The 20226-nt window shown below is 35.7% G+C and overlaps 5 protein-coding genes across 8 annotated transcripts in view; 3 read left to right on the top strand and 2 right to left on the bottom strand.

Annotated features, from left to right (window-relative positions):
- Positions 1–504, top strand: part of LOC111808339 (subtilisin-like protease SBT3.4) — a 5711-nt gene extending 5207 nt beyond the window's left edge. Inside the window, exon 5 of the mRNA XM_023694261.1 lies at positions 194–504. The gene's annotated coding sequence lies outside the window, so the exon portion shown is untranslated. The remainder of the gene's footprint in view (positions 1–193) is intronic.
- Positions 505–1078: 574 nt separating this feature from the next.
- On the top strand, positions 1079–2159 carry LOC111808189 (putative protein TPRXL). Its single transcript, XM_023694029.1, has 2 exons — positions 1079–1111; positions 1149–2159. The coding sequence occupies exon 2, from the start codon at positions 1187–1189 to the stop codon at positions 1775–1777; it is 591 nt and encodes a 196-aa protein (XP_023549797.1). The 5' UTR covers positions 1079–1111; positions 1149–1186; the 3' UTR covers positions 1778–2159.
- Positions 2160–3537: 1378 nt separating this feature from the next.
- Positions 3538–8499, top strand: LOC111808698 (receptor homology region, transmembrane domain- and RING domain-containing protein 2-like). The gene is made up of 4 exons (XM_023694839.1): positions 3538–3924; positions 4379–4609; positions 5368–5772; positions 7472–8499. Exons 1-4 carry the CDS (start codon positions 3786–3788, stop codon positions 8044–8046), a joined length of 1350 nt encoding a protein of 449 aa, XP_023550607.1. The 5' UTR covers positions 3538–3785; the 3' UTR covers positions 8047–8499.
- A 319-nt stretch (positions 8500–8818) lies between these two features.
- Positions 8819–13500, bottom strand: LOC111809223 (protein disulfide-isomerase 5-2-like). Its single transcript, XM_023695618.1, has 5 exons — positions 13130–13500; positions 12621–12724; positions 12064–12437; positions 11269–11573; positions 8819–9562 (listed from the first exon to the last, which is right to left on the bottom strand). Exons 1-5 carry the CDS (start codon positions 13373–13375, stop codon positions 9242–9244), a joined length of 1350 nt encoding a protein of 449 aa, XP_023551386.1. The 5' UTR covers positions 13376–13500; the 3' UTR covers positions 8819–9241.
- A 527-nt stretch (positions 13501–14027) lies between these two features.
- On the bottom strand, positions 14028–17552 carry LOC111808301 (transcription factor TGA7-like). Of its 4 annotated transcripts, none has more exons than XM_023694204.1 (10): positions 17322–17552; positions 16813–17241; positions 16192–16344; positions 16018–16092; positions 15837–15896; positions 15678–15755; positions 15369–15435; positions 14892–15169; positions 14552–14782; positions 14028–14430 (listed from the first exon to the last, which is right to left on the bottom strand). In XM_023694204.1, the coding sequence occupies exons 3-10, from the start codon at positions 16339–16341 to the stop codon at positions 14248–14250; spliced, it is 1122 nt and encodes a 373-aa protein (XP_023549972.1). In that variant the 5' UTR covers positions 16342–16344; positions 16813–17241; positions 17322–17552; the 3' UTR covers positions 14028–14247. The 4 variants fall into 4 exon arrangements, with proteins under 4 accessions (XP_023549972.1, XP_023549969.1, XP_023549971.1 ...); XM_023694201.1 differs by having other exon boundaries at positions 16192–16373; positions 17322–17551; XM_023694203.1 differs by having other exon boundaries at positions 14552–14773; positions 16192–16373; positions 17322–17338.
- Positions 17553–20226: the final 2674 nt, after the last annotated feature.

Here is a 20226-nt window from a genome sequence, read left to right as displayed (position 1 = left end):
TTTTTTTTTTTTTTTTTTTTTTTTTTTTTTTTTTTTTTTTTTTTTTTTTTTGTTTGACAATTCTCAATCTCAATGAAACCTTTTGACCTCTGTATTTTGAAAAATCCCTTTTTCTTCTCTCTTTTTATTTTTTTAATTTTTTATTTAACGGAAAAAAGGAGTAATTGAAAGAATTTTCTGGGCGGGAATGCAGGAAACGTTAAAGGCCAGACGGTAACCGTGGATTCCCAGCCAGTATGAATGTGGCACGTGGCTTATGAGTTAGTGGCTAAATCTCTCTCTCTCGGTTATTAATTATGCCATTTACTCCCCCATTTCATCGAGTTTAATTGATTGATAAAAATGTCAATACGGCAAAAAGAATTAATTATTAGATCCAAATCTTTTATTTGTTGTCTTTGATTGTTTTAAGTAAGGAATTTAATGTGTTTAATTGGGTATATTATGATATTGGATGCCTCTTTCAATGACATCAAATACATGAGATGCCCCAATAATTCCTCTTTTTTACAATTTTGGAAATTTTAACCAATAATCCTTATACTTCAAATCATGTTTGGTCCTCTAATCTCAACACCAACTCCTTTTTAGGCCTTCCATCTCTATATTCATAATCTCCTTTTCATTTCATGTCAACAACCTATTTAGAGCCACTCTCTATGTGTTTTTAAGATTTTTTATTAGATCTGAAAATAAAAATTTGTAATTGGTTTTTTAGGATTGAAAATTTTGAGAATTTGAGATTTTACTATCGAGATATGCTTAAATTAAAAATAATTAATTTGAATTAGATGTTACTTAAAACATAAACAAGCGTTGACAAAGAAGATAGAGAAAAGGAGATTATTATTTTATTAAAATTAAAAGGATGCTTTTTTTGGAAGAAAAAAAAAGACCCCAAAACTTAATCACGTTCCAGACCACAAAAAGATCCTTTTCTTATTAAATGAAAACTTTATCTCTCCACTTCCCGTGGGTTTCCCCTTTTCTTGCCTTAAATAATAATGATAATAATAATTCACATTTTTGTGTGTGTGTATATATATATATATATATATATATATATATATATCTAAGAAATAAATTTCTTAGAAACTTGAAGTGGTTTTGTGTGCACAAAAGGCCAATCCCGATTCCCAAATTCTCTAGAAAAAAAGAATGTGAAGACTCGGTGAGAAAAGAGACGATGTTTCAATCTTCCCGCCGCTCTCATTCCTTCTCTTCTTCTTCTTCCTCTTCCCTCTCCTCCTCCTCCTCCTCCTCCTCCTCCTCCTCTTCATCCCGTGGCTCTTGCTATTTTCCCAACAACTCTCCGTTCTCCGCCGCCGCCACTCCGGTCCGAACATTCTCCGGCAGTATTCCGTTCTCTTGGGAACATTTGCCGGGAATCCCCAAGAAACAGTCTCCCGCAAGGCTCCGGCGGGATTCCGCCTCTCCTCTGACCTCTCTCCTCCCCTTACCTCCCAATTCCTCCACCCAACCCTCGTCAAAGCGCTTAGGATTTCAAGATTGGAGGAAATCGAACTGCCAATATTCGCAGCGTGATCCTTTCTTCGACGCCTTCATAGAGTGCTCTAAGGAACCTGCCGCCGCCACCGAGCTCTGGAGGGGCGACAGCAATGGCAAGACGGTTTCTAGAAGCCTGAGCGACCGATTCGGATTCATGAATCTATACTCTTCTTGCAAACGGACCTGCAGCGTTTCGGAATCCATCGTGTATCTTCCGAGAACGCCGAGGAGTTCGTTCGATCTGCTTAACCAGCGCACCGGCGGCTAAATCGCCAGCGTTATCGTAAAGGAGGCGGAAAAAAAGAGATAAGTGGTTGATTTGATTGTATGTTTGTTTAGTTCAATTAATCTGTGTGTGTGTGCTGTGGTGACTAATCTTCACGTGAAATGATGCGTCCGATGAGATCAAGTGGGGGATGTGGGAAAAATGTGATGATCATGATTATGACTATGATCACGAAATGGCCTAATCGCTGTGTTGAATTAAAATGTGCTGGAATTGTTGGTGAATTACGTTGAAAATTGAAATTAGTCTCAGCTTCTTCCATGTTTGTTCTTATTCATTATTGCTTTGCTCTGTTCTTTATTGTTCGCATGTGACCCTCCCCCGACAATGTGTTTGTAATTTTACGATACCTTCAATTTCCGAATTTGCCCTTCCTCCCTTCTTTCTTCCTCTCTAACTCATCCCATGATTATCCCTTTTTTACCCTTCCCTTTTTTACCCTTCCCTTTTTTCTCTCTATTTATTTATTTATTTATTATTGTTTCTCCCTCTCTCTATCTCTGGATTTATTCAGTCGGTTCTGTTATGGAGAGGATGTGACTTCACAAGGTTGTTGAGCTACCACTCCATTTCTAATATTAATTTACTGCTTTATTATATAATTTTTTAACTTCAAAAACTATCTATTATCTCAATAATTGACACAGAATTAAAATTATATGGGCTTATTGAATTTTTTTAAGCTTGGTAGAATAATAAAATATAAAAATGTAAATAATGGAAGCTGAAAGGGAGTGTGTGGTGAGGAGAGAGTGAGGGAGACATCATGAATAATAGATGCTCAATCATCGCCCACCACTTCTATGGTCCCACTTTTCTTTTTAAAATAATAAAAAAACTAACTAATTGGGAAGTAATCATTGTTTAAGACGTAGTTGAATTAAAAGAAAATTAACTAATTGGGATTTAATTCTTGGTAATTGAGACTGGGTACTTACGAATAAAATATTGATGTTATTATATTTGTATGGTAAAATTTGTAGATATTTTAATGATTAAAATAGTAAGAATGATAAAAGTATATGTACATCTCATTTCATACCGAAACGATGAAAGCTATTTTCAAATTGTTAGTAGAGGGTTCTATAATTCGAGAATTCGATCAACCTAGGCTGTGCATTGGGTTGATCTTTCTTACATGAACAGGTCAATAATTCATGGACTGACATGACTCAACCAAATTGAACTATAAAATTATTATAAAAATAGTGTAACTTTGATAATTTATGAGATTTTGATTAGTAAGGTGGATAGGTAGTATTCTAAAAACAATTATATATATAAAAAAAGAACGCAATCTAACCTCTTTAACCACTTAAAAATAAATTAAATATATGCAACAATATTAAATTAGGTTGGTATTTAAAATATAATTACAAATAAATTAAAATAATTAATGGGCCTGGCCCAATAGAGGAGGTAGAGAGTCCAGCCCATTTCCTTAGATTGGTCGGTTTGGAATCGGATAAACATAGATGAGATGTAATACTTATTTATAAATTCGAAAATGTGAATCATTACAATTCACGACATTACATGCATTTCTATAATAAATAAATTAATTTTATCAAACAAAGAAAGATATTAAATTGTTTTAAGTTTGGGCAAACAAAATAGCAGCTATTTGTTTTATATTAATGGTCAGTATTTTTAATTTTTGTTGTCGGTTTATTATTATTATTATTATTTATTATTTATTATTATATATTTAGAAGAGGATGGAGTATTATAAATAATAGTTTGCTGCAATTTGATCCTATTTTTCTTATCATTATCATATTCCTCCATTGTTTCCGTATTCTCGTCGGAGTACGCAAATTCAATATTCAATCTCGAAGGATTTATCTCCCAGCTAATCAAAGAAACCAAGATTTTCTTCTGAGAGATGGAAGCTGATGTTTCCATTGATATTTTCTAAACCCCGTAATTTCCTTTTCAATCCCAATTCTCTCCCATTTTTCTCTCTCAACCGGTTAGGGTTTTTCGGTCCATGGCTTTAAGTGCTATGAATCCAGGTCTCGCGTTGTTGTTTTCACTTCTTTTGGTTGGTTCTTGCGGCTGCGCAGCTAATGTGGTATTGATTGGGACCAACGTCACTCTTTCATTCGATTCCGTTGAAGCTAATTTCGGTTAGTTTTGTTTATGCTCTCTTTTTCTCCCTTTGCCTGCTCGTTTCATTTGAAAATTTTGCCGAGCCAATTTGTTTTGTGTGTTGGTGAGTGCTGTCTGATTCGGGCACTGGATTGAATGTCTGTGCTCTCGTCATCACTAGTCGTCCTGACTTTTGCCTACAGGCGTTGTGGTTCACTTCATGGATTCTGCTGTTAATATGCAATAATTTTATGATTTAAGATTCGGGCAAATAGTAAAAGGTGATTTAGGATGCTATTGTGTTTTGAGAAGATAAATCGGATATGGTTATCCAATAAGAAAAACGAGGGAGGCGAGTCGAATATATGTAATACAGATTGCAATATGGGTTCAGTTTTCTTCTCTACNTTTTTTTTTTTTTTTTTTTTTTTTTTTTTTTTTTTTAAATCGCCATACTGGATTCTATTATTGATTTCTGGCATTTGATTTCAGCTCCTGCAATAGGCAGCCCAGGGGAACCCGGTGTACTGTATCTGGCTAAACCTCTTGATGCATGCTCGACATTGGAAAGTAATACTGCGCTGCCTGTAAACTCTAGTTCACCCTTTGTGCTTATAATTAGAGGAGGATGTAGCTTCGAGGATAAAGTGAGGAGAGCCCAAATGGCTGGATTTAAAGCTGCAATCATTTATGATAATGAAGATGGTGGTGGCCTGATTGCGAGTAATGACTTTTTACACTATTACCTTCATGCCCATTCTCCGTTTATAGAAGTGGACTACTTTCTATACGATTTATGCATTTTGACCATGTCTATGCTTTCTGCAGCCCTTCAATTTACTTGTAGTGTATTTGTGCTTTAATGATACTTCCAAGATTTGCATAATTTTTATTTGGAGAAATTGACATAGCAGGTATTGTCCATCCAAGGTCTTCACTTAAAACCATAACATCTTTTTCTAAGGGATCTTGTCTAGATGAGCCCAAACAACATGATCAAATGCCCTTTCAATGTTTTTTAATCATGGAATGGTCTTGGTCTTGGCCTTACTATGTCTTAGTTTTATATTTTGGAATAATTGATAAACTAGAAAAGATCAAACGACCTGCTCATCAACTAGAGTTCTCACGTAATACTTGAATTATAGTCCTTTCTTACCATGAATTCAGCAATCAATGTTTGCATGTGGGCTATGGGAATCACGGGAATCCTGGATGTAGGCTATCATGCGGTTGGTGGATATGATTGTAGAAGTTGTCTATCATCTTTATTTCATTGCTTTATCAATCTAAACTTCATGTCCTTACCTGGTAATTATAAGTTGCACTTTTACTTTTCCCTGGTTTTTCTACTCTGTTAATTGATATGGATGTCCATACTTGGTAATTATTAGTTAACATTTATCGCATGGATGCATTAGAGTAAATTTTTGAAAAATCAGCTGAATTTTATCGCTTTCTTGAATATTTCCTGGTTGCAGTGGCAGGGAGCTCAGCTGGTATTAGAATACATGCTGTATTTGTTACTAAATCATCCGGTGAAACATTGAAGAAGTATGCAGGCTTGGCTAATGTTGAGATATGGATAGTTCCAAGCTTTGAAAATTCTGCATGGTCCATCATGGCTATCTCCTTTATTTCTCTTCTTGCAATGTCTGCAGTGCTTGCTACTTGTTTCTTCGTTCGTAGACATAGAATAAGACGAGGACGTCCTCGATCTTCTCATGCTCAAGAGTTTCGAGGCATGAGCAGACGTGTAGTAAAAGCAATGCCAAGTCTGATATTTACAACTGCTTTAGAGGATAATTGTACATCAGTCACATGTGCCATATGCCTTGAGGACTATACTGCTGGTGAGAAGCTGAGAATTCTACCATGTCGTCACAGTAAGTTCACTCCTTTATTCTATAGTTGATATTTCCCTGTTATGCATCTATCTTTCATTTGTAGGGATATTAGTTGCAATTTGTGCTGCAGAGAACCTGAATGGTGTGATCAATCTTTCTTCCTTTTTCTTTCTTTTCCGTCTATAGCATAGGGGTCCAACGTTTGGGAATCTGGTATATAATAAATGAAATCTTACTCCTTAAAGCANTTTTTTTTTTTTTTTTTTTTTTTTTTTTTTTTTTTTTTTTTTTTTTTTTTTTTTTTGTAAGAATTAATATAAATCATCAAGGTAGTAGTTATCAGTGTCTAGTTAAATCATTGTTACAAGTCCAGTTTAAATTTTCCAAACAAGTTAGAAATATTTTGATTTTATGAAGGCAGTTTAGTCTCCTTTATTTAATTCATGTGACAACCACTTATCATGACCTGAAGCCGTTTGCTTTCTTTAGAAAAGTAAAGTCCCAAAATGATCTGACTTTGCGAGTACAGTACTACTTCACCATTTACCCAAACAAATTTATTAGTTCAAAATAGGTAAAAATAGGTTAGAGTATCTTTATCAACCCTGGTTATGGCTTGGAAAAGAATGTTCTTAAACCCAGTTAGGCTACTTTATGAGGACTAATTTAAGGAGCAGATAATTGGATTTGGAGGCCTTGATTAATGGTTGAGATAACTTAGTTGTTGGAAGACTAGGCAGCAGCTAGCTTGCCAGCCCGAAACTAATGTTTGGTTCATTGGTTTGTCTGCCGTTTAATTAAGGTTGGAGAGTGAAGATATTTCCTGATTTCAATGTTCGAGTAACATAAATGTACCTTGTTTTCCTTATTGCAAAAACACACCAGCAGGATATATGGTTGATTTATATAAGTAAATTAAGAGATAGAATTGGAATAAATAAAGTTGCATTTGTGGAGAGTCATAAAGCGATGCTGCCTTGGTTAAAGCAAGGGCTGTGGGGGCCTGATTAACCAACTTCCTATGTATATATGCACATATTTTTGGGGAAAATAAATCGAATGTTTTCTTTGAATTAGCAAAACAATGAACAAAAAAGAAAATTCCTATTATCTTTCAAAAAAACTTCTCGTTTTGTGTTAATTTCAAGAGAAGTATAACTAAAAAGAAAGTTAGAGAAACAACTCCCATAAGAAAAGAGAAACTTATCAAAGTAAAGAATTTCATCCTATCGTCAGTCTGTTCCATCAAAATGTGACAATTCCTTTCAAAGTATGTTATCTGACATAAGGCCTTAAATACATATATCCACGGAATTCTTGTCTTCCGAATCTGTTCCTACTCAAGCCTTGAGAAACTTTGCATCTCTGTCAAAGGCCCATGCTATATGAAATTGCTACATTGAGGATTTCCAACATTCCTTGCGAAAGGTTCAATGGAAAACTTGATAGTAATTAGATGTCGGCTTATCTTGGTTTCTCTTCTGGCCCTTATGTTGTTGCGTTTTACTCTTTGTTGGTTTACGCGCGCGCACACACACTTCAGTAGTAACTAGCAAACAGAACTGTAGTAGTTTCCTTTGACCCTGCGCTTGCAGGATCAAGATTGCATAGGTGGTGGTTATGTACTTTTTTTCCCCTTCTCTGTTCTTCTGGTATGCAATACTCTGGCTACATGCATACCTTTACCTGCATGTGTTTCGTACATATGCCCTAACTAACGTTTGGAGCTGATTTTCAGAATTTCATGCTCTCTGTGTGGACTCATGGCTTACTGCTTGGAGAACCTTCTGTCCAGTCTGCAAGCGAGATGCTAGAACGAGCACTGGTGATCCACCACCTTCAGAATCCACGCCATTGCTTTCAAGCGCTCCCAGCTCTGTTGCTTCATCCTCGATATTATCTTCTGTGAGATCATCATTACCACCAAGCTCTGCCATTCAAATATCCCCATCATCTAGATCGCCATCAGTATCTCGGAACCACTATCTCTCAAGCACCCCATACCTTCAGCAGTCTCTGAGATCCTCCTACCACCATGCTTCATCCTTGAGCATAAGTAGAAGTTCAGTTGAACTCAGAAATGCATCTTCCCAACGATCTTATGCTTCTCATTTGGTTTCTCCGTATTCCTCATGTTACCCATCCATGTCACCTTTACATTCAAGATACATGATTCCGCTCATTCCAAGTCCAAGCAATGCCTCACCCAGCATCATTGGTTCTTCCAGTCATCAACATAATCCCTTGCATTGCAGCGGGTCAGCTGCAAGCTTTTCTCCGTTTGCTTCGGCTCAGTCTCTTCCTGAATGCTGATACGGGAGCATTGTGAATCGTCTGTGCAGAGATATATGCAGCCCTCTCTTTGTAGAGGGTTGAGGGGTGGGGGGAGATATGGTTGAATTATGCAACATTTGGTATGTAAATCAATTCCTTAGTCCTGGATCGTGTCTGAAACCACCCTGGTTGGCCGGCATCATTGTATATTATTTCATACGATTGCTCCATTTGTTCTTTTAGCTTTGAAGTTTCATTTGTGGTCATGCTGTAGAGGTTTCTAAAATTTAAGTAAAGCAAAGTGTACTCTTGTGGGGGTGGGATTGAAATTGTTTCATGAATTGTGGGATAGATACACCGGAAACTTAGTTTAACAGCTAACCCGGCACATTTGTAATATAACGCTTCTCTCTCCTCCCATTGTTGGAGGCGCCATGGATGGATCCATTTAACAAGATTAGTTGATCCAGGGGGCTTCTGCCTTTCCTCTCGCGAGAATCTTCGTGCCTTTTTTTGTTACTTTTTTAGTTCACCGGATGATTAGATTCTTCAAATTCTCTCTAAACCATTCCCTTTCACGGAAATGAAATAGGCAGAGGGGACAGATATAGGGTGTTCTTAGGTGGGGGGACGGGACGGGGCGGAGTGAGAAATTATTTACGAGCAAGACGGGATGAAAAATATTTTCCGTCCTCTTTCTCATCTTATGAATGTTCCTTGTAAGAGTGATAATTTGAACATTTGAACCTCCAACGTAGAAGTTAGAAAAGGAGGAAAATATGAAAAAATGCATTATTCGTATTTCTATAGATAACTGTAACACATTAATAGAAACATACCATTAAGGATATCAACAATGAGTTTTCTTTAACAGTCAAATATAATAGAGAATCTGATTTGGATACTTCCAAATATTAAAGGAAAAAAAGAAAAAGGGTGCCGTTACCTACAATAGTAAGCATGATGAAAAAGTAAGTGGAAGTGAGTTGCAGCAGTCGATTCAATTGAGCCCAAAACCTAAGGGTAACCAAGTAGAAGAGCATTACATTGATAAATATCTGTTCTGTTCTCTTTCGCAGAGGCTAAACGGTGCTTGGGAGTTGATCACCAAATTACACATTTCATCAGTTATTTCACAGCCATCGCTTCCAAGATAACTTCATCACTTGCCATGTCTGCTTTTCTAGGCCGTTCTCAAAGGTCCTGCTAATGACAAATTCACCAAAATCCACATTCAATCTTCCTTGTCACCAGCCCTATATTCAGTCCTTTCAACATGTGAGTTAGAGCTGCTACTTTGGTCAGCCTGGTCTCGAGCAGGAGTATCGACTCTGCGATATTCGTTATCGTCATCTTTGGTCCTGTAAAGCATTATTCCTGCAACAATAATTACAATGATGTATACACTCCTGATGCCCATGAGTGAACTTATGAAGCCAATAATTGCAGGACCCGCTACTCTTCTTTCTTCAGTTCTCCCTTCCCTGTATCCTTCAATGAATTTTGAGATTTCAGATGCATAGTCGTTCCCAATGATGCTCTCTGAACCAGTAACCTATCAAACACGACAACAGAAGTTTAACTCCCACAGTATGCTATGCTCGTTCATGTTTCTTTGGGATTTTATTTGAATGAAATGTAGTCTAAAAATGTCAGTAATGCATTTTAAATTACGTGATGCATATGTTAAGAAAAATTATAGTCTTCTAATTCTAGAGCCAACTTCACAGCTAGCATAGAATGTAAACGTATGAATATTTTCATCAACGAACAAACACTCAATCAGATTCATAAACAAGAAATGTCAATGACTTTTTGTAATGATAAGGAATAATTTATTAGATGAATGACATACAAGGAAATTACCATACTAAGGCCAACGGAGTGGCAAAAGAATATCCATCAATCAGCCATGCATATGATGGAGTGATAACAACAGAAATAACAGCAGTTGGATTTCTTTAAAATTTTCTTTTAGAACTAATCCTCGTATCTCACAGTAGCAGTCTCCATGATTTCACTTGATTCAGCTTGTGAACTATAAATGGTTCTTTCAGATCTAGACTAGAATAGTCGTCTCCAGGAAGAAAGAGGAACAGAAATGCTCTACGGATAATCAACTGATTCTTCATCAATAAGGGTATTGACAGAAACATCATCTAAAAAGCTGACCCTTTACTCTTCGAAAAAACGACGAGAAAACACTCACTCGACTATGTCAGTATGAGTGGTTTTAAGCCTAATCTAGTATAAAGAATCTTTAGAACTATAGTCTGTTTTAAACCAAGCCAAAAACCATATAAATCATAGTACTTGCGGAGCAACAGAAGTACTACCATCTTAGTAAGAAGAGTACAGAATATAAGAATAACATCACCTTTGGACTAACTCTACTTCTCACTTTCGCAACTTCATTTGTTTTTTATCAGAACGGCTTCAACTCCTAAAAAATGAATTTCTTGAGGATTCCTAACTTTTTACTGACCTCCTGGGAAGGAATGAAAAAAATGTTTCCTATACTCAATAGCATTCTATCTTCAATTTGGGTAGACTTTCTAAACACTGGACAGCAACGCACTGTAGATGTAGAGTCTAGCTTGGTTGGATCTCCAACTCCCAGCAAAGCTTTAACAAGGTGAAAAGGATTTATAAATAATCTAACAAATATTGTCCCTTGAAGAAGGTGAAAAGGACAGCAACCTCGTGCCATTTGCCAATGCAAATATCATTGTTGGACCATGGTTACAATCTTCTGAGTTTAATCTAACCTCAATGAAACTCTTCATTGAACTACTTACCACGGGCTCTGCCTTTTCAGCTTTCCAAGGAGAATCCAATAAAATTTCCTAAAAGGAAACTGCTTTCATTCAAGCTTTGGTTCTGGTTCCTTATTAGCTATGTCTACTTAATCCTCTAAAAAATAACTATTTTTCTCCTGTGAACAATAGCGAGCTGAGTAGATAGGCTGAAGAATATTAATTCTAAACTGTCTAAAGCTATAGCAAACTACTTCTAATCTCATTTGAAACTCAATGCTACGGTTCAGATATTTGAGAAAAACTCATCTTGCTGCACAATTTAGTGGAACTTGAGTAAATAATTTTTTCAAAATCATTAAACCTATTAAAGAAAACTTGTTTCTTCGACTAGATACATGCATGAGTTATTATTGAACCTTATCACATATGGATGTCAAAATCTAAATCGAAATGATTTAATGAACATGATATACAGTATCATTTGCCTTCAAAGAGGACTTACCATTAAGTAATCGTCTTTCCCATCCCAAATGACCATTTTTGGCAGTGTGGTCTTCTTGTCTCCGAATGAATCAGTAAATTCTCCCCACTGTTTAGACCCAACATAAGCGAACACCAATTCGCGATTTGCAGATGCAGCAGCCTTTAATAAAGTGATTAAATTCTTTGTCTGGTCATCATCCTCATCCTCCACAATTGTGAGCGCAATTTTCCTCTCGTCATCTTTTAGTAGCTTAAGAGTGTCGTAGTTTATGGGCAGAACGAGAGGGAGCATGCTTTGTTTTATGAATTCCTCCAAGAATTGTTCTGTACAGTTCAAAAAGAAAGACTTAAACCATTTTATCTAGAGTACATAACATATCAACGACAGAGAGTTAATCCCTGAAAGAGGAACGTTCATGCACCTCAAGTTCTATGTATACACAACTACACGTACAAGAAATGTTATTGGGATGTTCAAGGAAATGGTAAGAACTCAAGCAGGCCTAGCAACAGATCAGAATTCAAGCAGTTGGGAACTTAGCTTCTTTAAGAGTTCATATAAATATCAATAATCTCTGATCTCATAAGCCTCCAAGCCACATATGTTCCTTCCGGAAAATTCTTTAGAGTTCCAACTTTTTCCTTGAACAAATGACTTAGCCAGTGCAAAAATAATACTAACATTCCTATCAACGATGCATGAAACATTCAAAAGAATGTAAACTTCTAATGCCAGATTCAAGAAATTAAGTAACTGTTACATTAAACAATCTAGGTAACTTGATAGATTAGGGTAGTTGATAGACAAACCAACCTTCAAAGGGACCATAAAAAATGCTCCGTTCATTGTTGTAACTTGGATGGATAGAAACCAAAGCAGGAACTTTATCAAAATCATAAGACACTATGATATCCTCTGAGAAACCCTTTGCCACTGAAAACCAGGCCTTCTTCTTGTAATTAATAGCGAATTTAGAAATAACAGACTCATCTAAACCAAATCCCAAATAGATAGGGAAGTAAGGCCCTGCAGCTTCAACAAACTCATTAATTGATGAGTCCGACTCGAGAATTGAGACATCTGGAGCAACAAATTTCTTCAGATAACGGACGATTAACTCCGCTTTCCTTGGTCCATAATAGTCTACTGGGATGCCATGCATGAAGATCTTGATTGTAGGATAGGCACTACAAAAGAAATATATGTTAATGTAGTTAGAAGAGAATCATGGTTAACCCTTTGCTAATGAATACCAGGGGAATGGTCTCCTGGAGATTCGTACAAAAAGGCACAACTAAACTCCAAACTTATTGCAAATAAACCAACATAGTTTATTACATTGAACATATGAATAAGAGTCAGTGACATACTCAACGTCATATTTTTTAGCAAGACCAGTAAACTTGTCAGCGTTCACTTTTGCTAGAACTACAGGCTCCTTCAATTTGGCAAGCTGAGGTGCAGCAGCGTCCAACTACACAAACGGAGAAAAAAATTAAGATAAGAAAAGAATGCATACTCAGAATGGTTGCAGAGTAACATTCGCAGTACAAATAATGAACCATGCTAAGCAGACCGACAGCCAAGAACACTAGTAAAGAACTCTACAAGTAAATTCCCAATCGCTGACAATCAAAGGAAATAGAGAGATTTTTAAGCTTGTTAAGTGATAGTATCGCAGAGCAAAGTGTCATAATCTACAAACTGGGAGTCTATGATGCCTAAATAAATTTATAAAGAAACTTCTACCTACAAATCCTCAACACTAATCTGGATTCCGGAATGAAATCAAACTATGTCGGCGAAATATACAATTGAGAGTATCAATACGCAGGATAATCTAAAAAATGGAAGAGAGGATACGAGGGGAATAAGGAACCTCCGGAGAAAGACGCTTGCAGTGGCCGCACCATGGGGCGTAAAAGTCGACCAATATGTAATCAAATGATGAAATGGCGAGATCGAAATTGGATTCGTCGAGCTCCAACACCTTTCCATCCGCCGAGAGCGGCAGGTCCGCGGTCGAAAAGGAAGAGGATGGGAGTGATAAGAGTGAAACGAGGACAAGCACCAGCACTTGCCATGATCTCTGCATCTTCACAGTGCTCAATTTGACGATCATCATCTCTATCGTTCTCCTGCCTTCGATTCTTCCTTTCCCTCTACTTTTAGCAGCTGTTCTTTGTGATGCCAAATCTCCAAGTTTGATTCATTTCTATGAAGCAGATTTCGTTTTGTTACAAAGTCAGATTTGGCTCCATCGCAATTTTCTTTTACTCCTTATTTCTTTTCTTTTCAATTTTTTAAAAATATTTTCTATTTCCGTAAAATAAAAATAAATAAATAATTAATTTTGCTATAAAATAATCAAAATTAACCCTAGATTGGTGTGGTAATGTTATAATTTTAACTGAAAAATAAAAAAGACATTAAACTAATTATTTTTATAATAAATTTATTTAGAGGACGAATTAACACAAAAATTAAATCAATCGTAAAAATTACATCATATATTTCAATTAATTTACTTTTACCATTAATTTTTTCGCTACATAAAATTGTAAAAATAAATATTTTAAAGTGAAAGTGCTTCTGTTTTATGACGGATTTTATAAATTACCGATTTATATATCAAGTTTATGTTACTTAAAAAAAGTTTTTTTAAGTAATTTTTTTTTTTTTTTTTTTTAAATAACGTTCCATAAATAAATAAATAAATAAAATAAATATTATGGAATTATGTATGTACCTAGAAGCGAAATATGGGAGTGTGAGAGTAGAGAAAAATAGATAAAATTAATGAAGAAAGTTGTTATAAGATATTTACATTCCGAAAACCAGAAAAGTGGCTTACTAAAATGTGGGTAGCAGTGGAACTTATATTATCAGGATTTGTATCCCTTTTCTACATAAAGAAGAGGCACAAGTATAGTATATAATCTCACTTATATGCTGGGTCACTGGAACATAACATGTCTCACCCTTCCATCCCCATGCCTACGCAGGTTCACGAGGTCGAGTGGCCCAGAGGGAGCTCAGAATACGGAGACGGTGGAAGTACTCGCCTAAAGCGACCAACCCTTGCGCCGCTTGTTTGGTACTTAGGATGTGGGACATTCTCTTCAAAGTTTGTTGCCTCAGATGGTCTGCCTGTTCCAGAAAAGAGTAGCACACACTCGGCTGAACGAGTGAGGGTTCGGGTTCGGGATCGGGATCAAACCAAAAAACTTACTCGTCATCATACTCTAGGATGAAGATCAGTCCATAGTGAGAAGAATATGCATTACATTACATTACATACCTGCCTTACCAAGCTCTCCAATGCTTCTGCTTTCTCCATTCCATCACCCATCTCAGAAATATAGCTTCCTATAGGATCGCTGGCAATGCTGAGGGATAGATTCTGGTGCAGTTTTTCCATTCCCTGTGAGAGCGCGTCTTCAGCTTGCCGAGACGACTGCTGCAAATTGTGGATAGCGCTCTGTTGTTGTTCATTTAATGCCTCAAAGTATGGCGTCAGCACCTGTTCCCACGTATCAAACAAAACATAACATAACATAACATAGCATAGCATAACATGCTTCTAATGTAACCAAACAGAAATTGTCGAAGATCGAGCTAAGTGTGAGGTAAGTCGTTACGTTTAGCAGCTCCGATGGCCGAAATCCTCCAATCCACAGGAAAAAACGCTCTGCTGATGATCTCCATACACCAGACATTAAATAGAAAACATCAGCCTTTGCAGCATTGGCTTTCATGCAAAACAGATTATGGTAATGGTTTAAGCTGCTTTCCACTAAAATTTTGAGTTCTGTATCAGTTATTATATGAACTTGCTGCAATGCCTTTCTGAGTTCAGTGATCTGTCTCTCTTGCTTTTCAACCCAGTGATTGTATTCTAACTCAAATGCAGCAATCCCTGGAAGTTTATACCACAAATCTCAGATTGGAACCAGAGAAATAAGGACCTTCTGCCGTTCGATTCGCGAACAACAGAAGTATGTTAACATTAGGAAACCGTTTAGTCGAACGATAAAGAAACGAAGGAAGGCTAAGCCTTCCAGGTAAGCTCAACTGGTTAATGAAAGCTCTAACTTATTAGACATGGAATCACAAACCTGGGTTTACCAATCTGCTGAATCCCAAGTGGCTGGTATCTGCTAAGCAGCTCGCTGTGTATACACCCTGCAACAAAGAGTTCGTGTTTTAATTGGATAAGCAATAGGGATCGTGTAAGAAAAGATGACCTCCTGTAACAGCTCAAGTCCACCGCTAGCAGATATTGTCCTCTTTGGGTTTTCCGTTACGGGCTTCCCCTTAAGGTTTTTTAAACGTGCCTGCTAGGGAGAGGTTTCCACACCCATATAAGAAATGCTTCGTTCTCCTCTTCAACCGATGTGGGATCTCACACCTCCATTCCATCTTACCTTCTGTTTGGTTCTTTCTAGCTCCTGCTCCAACTGTGCCAGCTTCAAACGGCTAGTTTCTAACTGCTGTACATAAACCTGCAAGACAAACTTCAATAAGTCCTCAAATCATATATCAGATATCAACAAAAACTCGTACAGATGATTGTCTTTCAGCACCTTTTTCCTCATACGGCTTTTACGAGCTGCTTCTCGATTTTGTGTTAAACGTCGTTGTACCTGCATATGTGTATTGGATGATGTACACAGAATTTAGTGCAAAAAGGATGAAAAGAACAAAGGAAATGAAGATTATACACGAGAGAGAGAGAGAGAGAGAGCTTGCTTGGACTCTATTCACCTTATCATCGATTGGCTTGTTCGTTTCTTGACTGCTCTCGTGATGATCCATCGATTCGAAAGGAACGAACTCAGGCTACAAAATCAGGAAACAAAAATTACCAGAATCCAACAACAAGAGAACAACCTTGGAACTCAGATTTTCTAACAAAGACCCAATTTAGAGTATTCTCACTTTATTGTCTACACAGTCGTCCACTTTTATAATAGGCGATATGCTGGTATCGAGTCGAGTACCGAAGGCATTACCCCATGAGTTGATCTGGTGAAATGGCTCATAGATGCCCATCCTTGATGCATAGAGCTGAGCTGATGAAGAGCTCATACTCTGCTGACCAATCATAAGAGTAAAATGGACTGAAAAGATGGAAAAGAGAAACAAATGTAAGAAGTGAAAAAGTAAGACAATACAGACATCTTCCAACTTCGAAAAAGGTATGTCGGTCATACAGAATAATTGATATAAGTGAACTACAAAGCTGATCATTCCATAGCTTCTATCACATTTCTAATCCCCCTACTTTCACTCCAAAACAAAATTGAAAACTGGGTTTCTAATCACGAATCAAATTCAACTGAATTATGAACACAACACTTCAAATTCCCATCAGTTTCTCCCACAAGACTCACTTAGAAACAAGCAAAAAAGAGAGCCAAACGTGTAATTCTAGTAATTCTAAGCAGTAACAGAGACGAGAAGATTGGCAGCAGCACAGCAGGAAGAAGAAAGGGCCAAATTCAATTCTGGAAAGCAATCCAAACCCAGAGAAGAATAGGAGGAAGAACACGAGGTTACCTGAGTGTAAGCGTAAGAACAGTTGAAAATGAGCAGAGGAAGGTCTGAAATAGTGAGCAGATGATGAAACAAGGAGTGAAAACGATGCGGCCTTCAAAATATAATAAAATAGAGAGGAAATGCAGTTCCTCGCTCATTCACTTCCCTGTGAGTTGGAAAGAAACACAAAGAACAAGAAAGCAACTCAACAATGGAAAATAAAAAATGATACACAACCTAACTTATATATACAACTTTCCTTTTTAACTTTTGCTTCATCCGCCCCTTCTCTCTCTCTCTCTCTCTCTCTCTTCCTTTTCCTCTTTGTTTTTTAGCTCTAAATGCTACTGTCAATCAGCTGTTAACGTCGTTATGACCTCACTCCCCACCATCGCAGGGTGGAGCTGCCGTAGCCATTGCAACTACGCGGATTCCTTTTTCGCCTTTTTTCTTCTCCAAGGATTAAAATATGTATAAATCAGATAGACAAACCCTCAATAATTCCGCTTTAAACTACGCAATTTGCTTACCCTACGCTTGTCTTTCCGGCGACGTCGCCATTTCCGGCGGTCCGCCATGAATCTACAGTCCCGAGGTTGATCTCGATGACCAAACCTGCAGATAACTTTTTGGAATAAACTTCTAAAACTGTCCCCTGTGGAGCCCTTTCATATTGGGCCCAGCCTTATTAGGGCACGAAATTTGGATCGCCCTTCTCATATTCGTCAACTCTTCTATAACATCAAATGAACCATCCATTTCCGCCATAGATTCGGAGCTTTTGAAGCTTCTCGCACAAAATCCCCACAAAATCCCCAATCCCCCCCCTAATACCCCAATTACTAAGATTTGGCTTCCAAAAGAGAAGGATAGTTTATTATATATGTGGGGAGGAATTAAGAAATATATTATATTAAAAACTAAAGTAAATTACACTTCGGCTGATTAAGCATAGCTTTAATTAAACATTAGTTCGTTCATTCAATTCTCTCTGAGCTAAGGCCGCCATTGATGAGCAAGACGAAGCTGTTAGGGCTTCCATAACAATTAAAATTGAAGGTTCGAAAAGAGAATATGGGGATTGAATCCTTTCTCAACTGCTAACAATATTTTCTTGATTTTCATTCACTGGAAAAACGTCACGTCTCATCTGTTGCTTCATTGGGGCATTGTTATTCCACTTCGATGATGTAATATTCTTAAACGAATGAATAATATTAGATATTAACTTCAAAGAAAAAAATAAAAATGCCACCATGTTTGACTGTCAACTTCATCCCAAATCAATCCCATCAATGGATTCCATTTCTTTTTTGTTTTTTTTTTGTTTTTCCATTTTAAACACCGTTTCTAAGAAAATGGAGATGCTCCAATTCTTTTGAAACTTGAAGAACAAATATTAATTATGACCGAATTAATGGACCAAACTTATTTTCTTTTCAGTTTTTTATTTTTATTTTTTTATAATTATTATCAAGCTCGAATTCCTTTTAAATAAGATGCTAAAATTGTAAATAAATAAATAAATAAATAAAAAGTTTATTTGTGCATTTATTGGATGAAAAAGCATTTTCCATCTATATTTGGACTGACTTGTCCACCATCCTATCTTTTTCTCTTCTTTTTTCCTCTTTTTTTTCTTTTATGTCTTTGTTTCTTTTCAAGTGCAATTTTAATTCATAAATAATTATTAAAAAATGAAAAAAAAAAATTGAAAAGGAAAAGGAAAAAGAGATTTTTCCAAGGTAAATATGCATAACTTGTATATTAAAAGTGTGACAAAATTACGTATGTAAAAAGATTTATATGATAATTTATTTCATATTTTGGAAATTTTAGCTGCCTATATTTGTATATAGTATGAGATTAAATTGATTTAATTCAAAAAAAAATTAAATTATTTAAAATAAATAATTGATTGAATTAGCATGATGCGATCTAACCTAAACAAATTAAACAAATATATAAAAAAAGAAAGAGAAAATTAATTATATAAAATTATTTTATAATTTCCTTAAGATTCATATATTTGAAAATTACATCATTAAAGCATGATTCAATTTTCTTATAATTTTTCCTAATATATTTAGCAGGCAATATGTTTAGAAATTACAATTTAATAAGTTAAAATTATTTTAATAATTTGATTTAGTAAAAAAAAAAAAAAAATTAGCAAAAATGGATTGGAGACAGGCGGAGGCAGAGATTACGTCAAAAATGAAAAAGAAAAAAAAAGGAAAATGAAAAGAAAAAATTGGAGAGACGTCAACTTTTGGAGGAAAAGGAAAAGGCAAGGCAGAGAAAAGCATGCTTCTTTTGCTTCGGATATTTGGTCGCATCAATTCATAATGCACACAAAACAATGTCCAACACACCTAAACACTTCACTTTTTATTCTAATTTAATTCCTCATTTTTTTAGTTTATCTCCCAAATCTTTTAAACTATTAATTTAAGTCAAATTCATAAAATAGAAAAATTGAGATGAATAGTGTGTGTGACGGGTCAAAGCAAACAATATCTACCAACGATGTGTTTAGGTTGTAACAGTATGACCTTTTTAATATAAAATTGAGAACACGGGAATTCAAGCCTTCCACCTAAAGAGGTACTAGAGATCAATTACCACGGAACTATGCTTGTTTTGACGACTCAATTATTATAATCAGTAAACTATGTATATTGATTTATTTATTTTTATTAAAGTTTATGAACTAAATTGTTATCTATCTTAAAGAGTAACATTTTATTTTAATGAAAATGTAAAGAAAAAGTAACGTTGGTTGGATAGAAGGTGTGTTATAATACTTAAAAATAAACACTTGCATTATTAAACCAAGAAAACACTGGAGAATCTACGGGTCTCTCTCCTTAAATTTATAGAGAGAATCTTTTGATATCTTTCGTTTAATATAGAATATGGCAAAGGTGATAATGAATTTCACTTTGATCATCGCTTTATACAATAATATTAGTAACAAGAAAATATATTATTGATTTTAGTTTTTTCTACATTTATTTAAAGCTATAATTTCAATTTTTTCATGAGAAATAAAGAAATCAATTAATAATTAACTAATAAATTAATTTATTAAATTTAAACTACAATAGATAATTAATATTATTAATTCATTAACGACCGCAACAGATAACGAATTCCATCAATTTGTACTTGAGTTTTGTTTTATTCTCTTTAATTTCTATTTAAAAAGAAGAAGGATTAATATGATAATCATAAGATTAGTAAATAAGGTTAATTAATTAATAGTTAAAAGAGGTGTGAAAATGCAATGTATTCTTGGAATGTTGTATTTGGTGGTGCAAGAGAAGGAAACACTCTCAACCATTGGATTTGCTTTTTCTTTAAAAAATTCTTCCTATTTGTGTTGTCTCCATGTGGTCTCAATAAAGTTTTTTTTTTTTTTTTTTTTTTTTT

This window comes from Cucurbita pepo, chromosome LG13 (genome assembly GCF_002806865.2).
Source record: "Cucurbita pepo subsp. pepo cultivar mu-cu-16 chromosome LG13, ASM280686v2, whole genome shotgun sequence".
Taxonomy (NCBI): Eukaryota; Viridiplantae; Streptophyta; class Magnoliopsida; order Cucurbitales; family Cucurbitaceae; genus Cucurbita; species Cucurbita pepo.
Note: the sequence above shows the minus strand (reverse complement) of the source record. Positions and strands in the feature narration are given on the sequence as shown.

Coding starts and splice junctions, on each gene's coding strand:
- LOC111808189 (XM_023694029.1), top strand. CDS start 1,187: ATGTTTCAATCTTCCCGCCGCTCTCATTCCTTCTCTTCTTCTTCTTCC.
- LOC111808698 (XM_023694839.1), top strand. CDS start 3,786: ATGGCTTTAAGTGCTATGAATCCAGGTCTCGCGTTGTTGTTTTCACTT. Junction 3,925..4,378: donor TTCCGTTGAAGCTAATTTCG/GTTAGTTTTGTT, acceptor ATTTGATTTCAG/CTCCTGCAATAGGCAGCCCA. Junction 4,610..5,367: donor TGGTGGTGGCCTGATTGCGA/GTAATGACTTTT, acceptor TCCTGGTTGCAG/TGGCAGGGAGCTCAGCTGGT.
- LOC111809223 (XM_023695618.1), bottom strand. CDS start 13,375: ATGATGATCGTCAAATTGAGCACTGTGAAGATGCAGAGATCATGGCAA. Junction 12,438..12,620: donor GCTAAAAAATATGACGTTGA/GTATGTCACTGA, acceptor TTTCTTTTGTAG/TGCCTATCCTACAATCAAGA. Junction 11,574..12,063: donor TTTTTATGGTCCCTTTGAAG/GTTGGTTTGTCT, acceptor TGAACTGTACAG/AACAATTCTTGGAGGAATTC.
- LOC111808301 (XM_023694201.1), bottom strand. CDS start 16,359: ATGATTGGTCAGCAGAGTATGAGCTCTTCATCAGCTCAGCTCTATGCA. Junction 14,783..14,891: donor GGCCATCGGAGCTGCTAAAC/GTAACGACTTAC, acceptor TTGTTTGATACG/TGGGAACAGGTGCTGACGCC. Junction 14,431..14,551: donor TGGAGAGCTTGGTAAGGCAG/GTATGTAATGTA, acceptor TCACTCGTTCAG/CCGAGTGTGTGCTACTCTTT.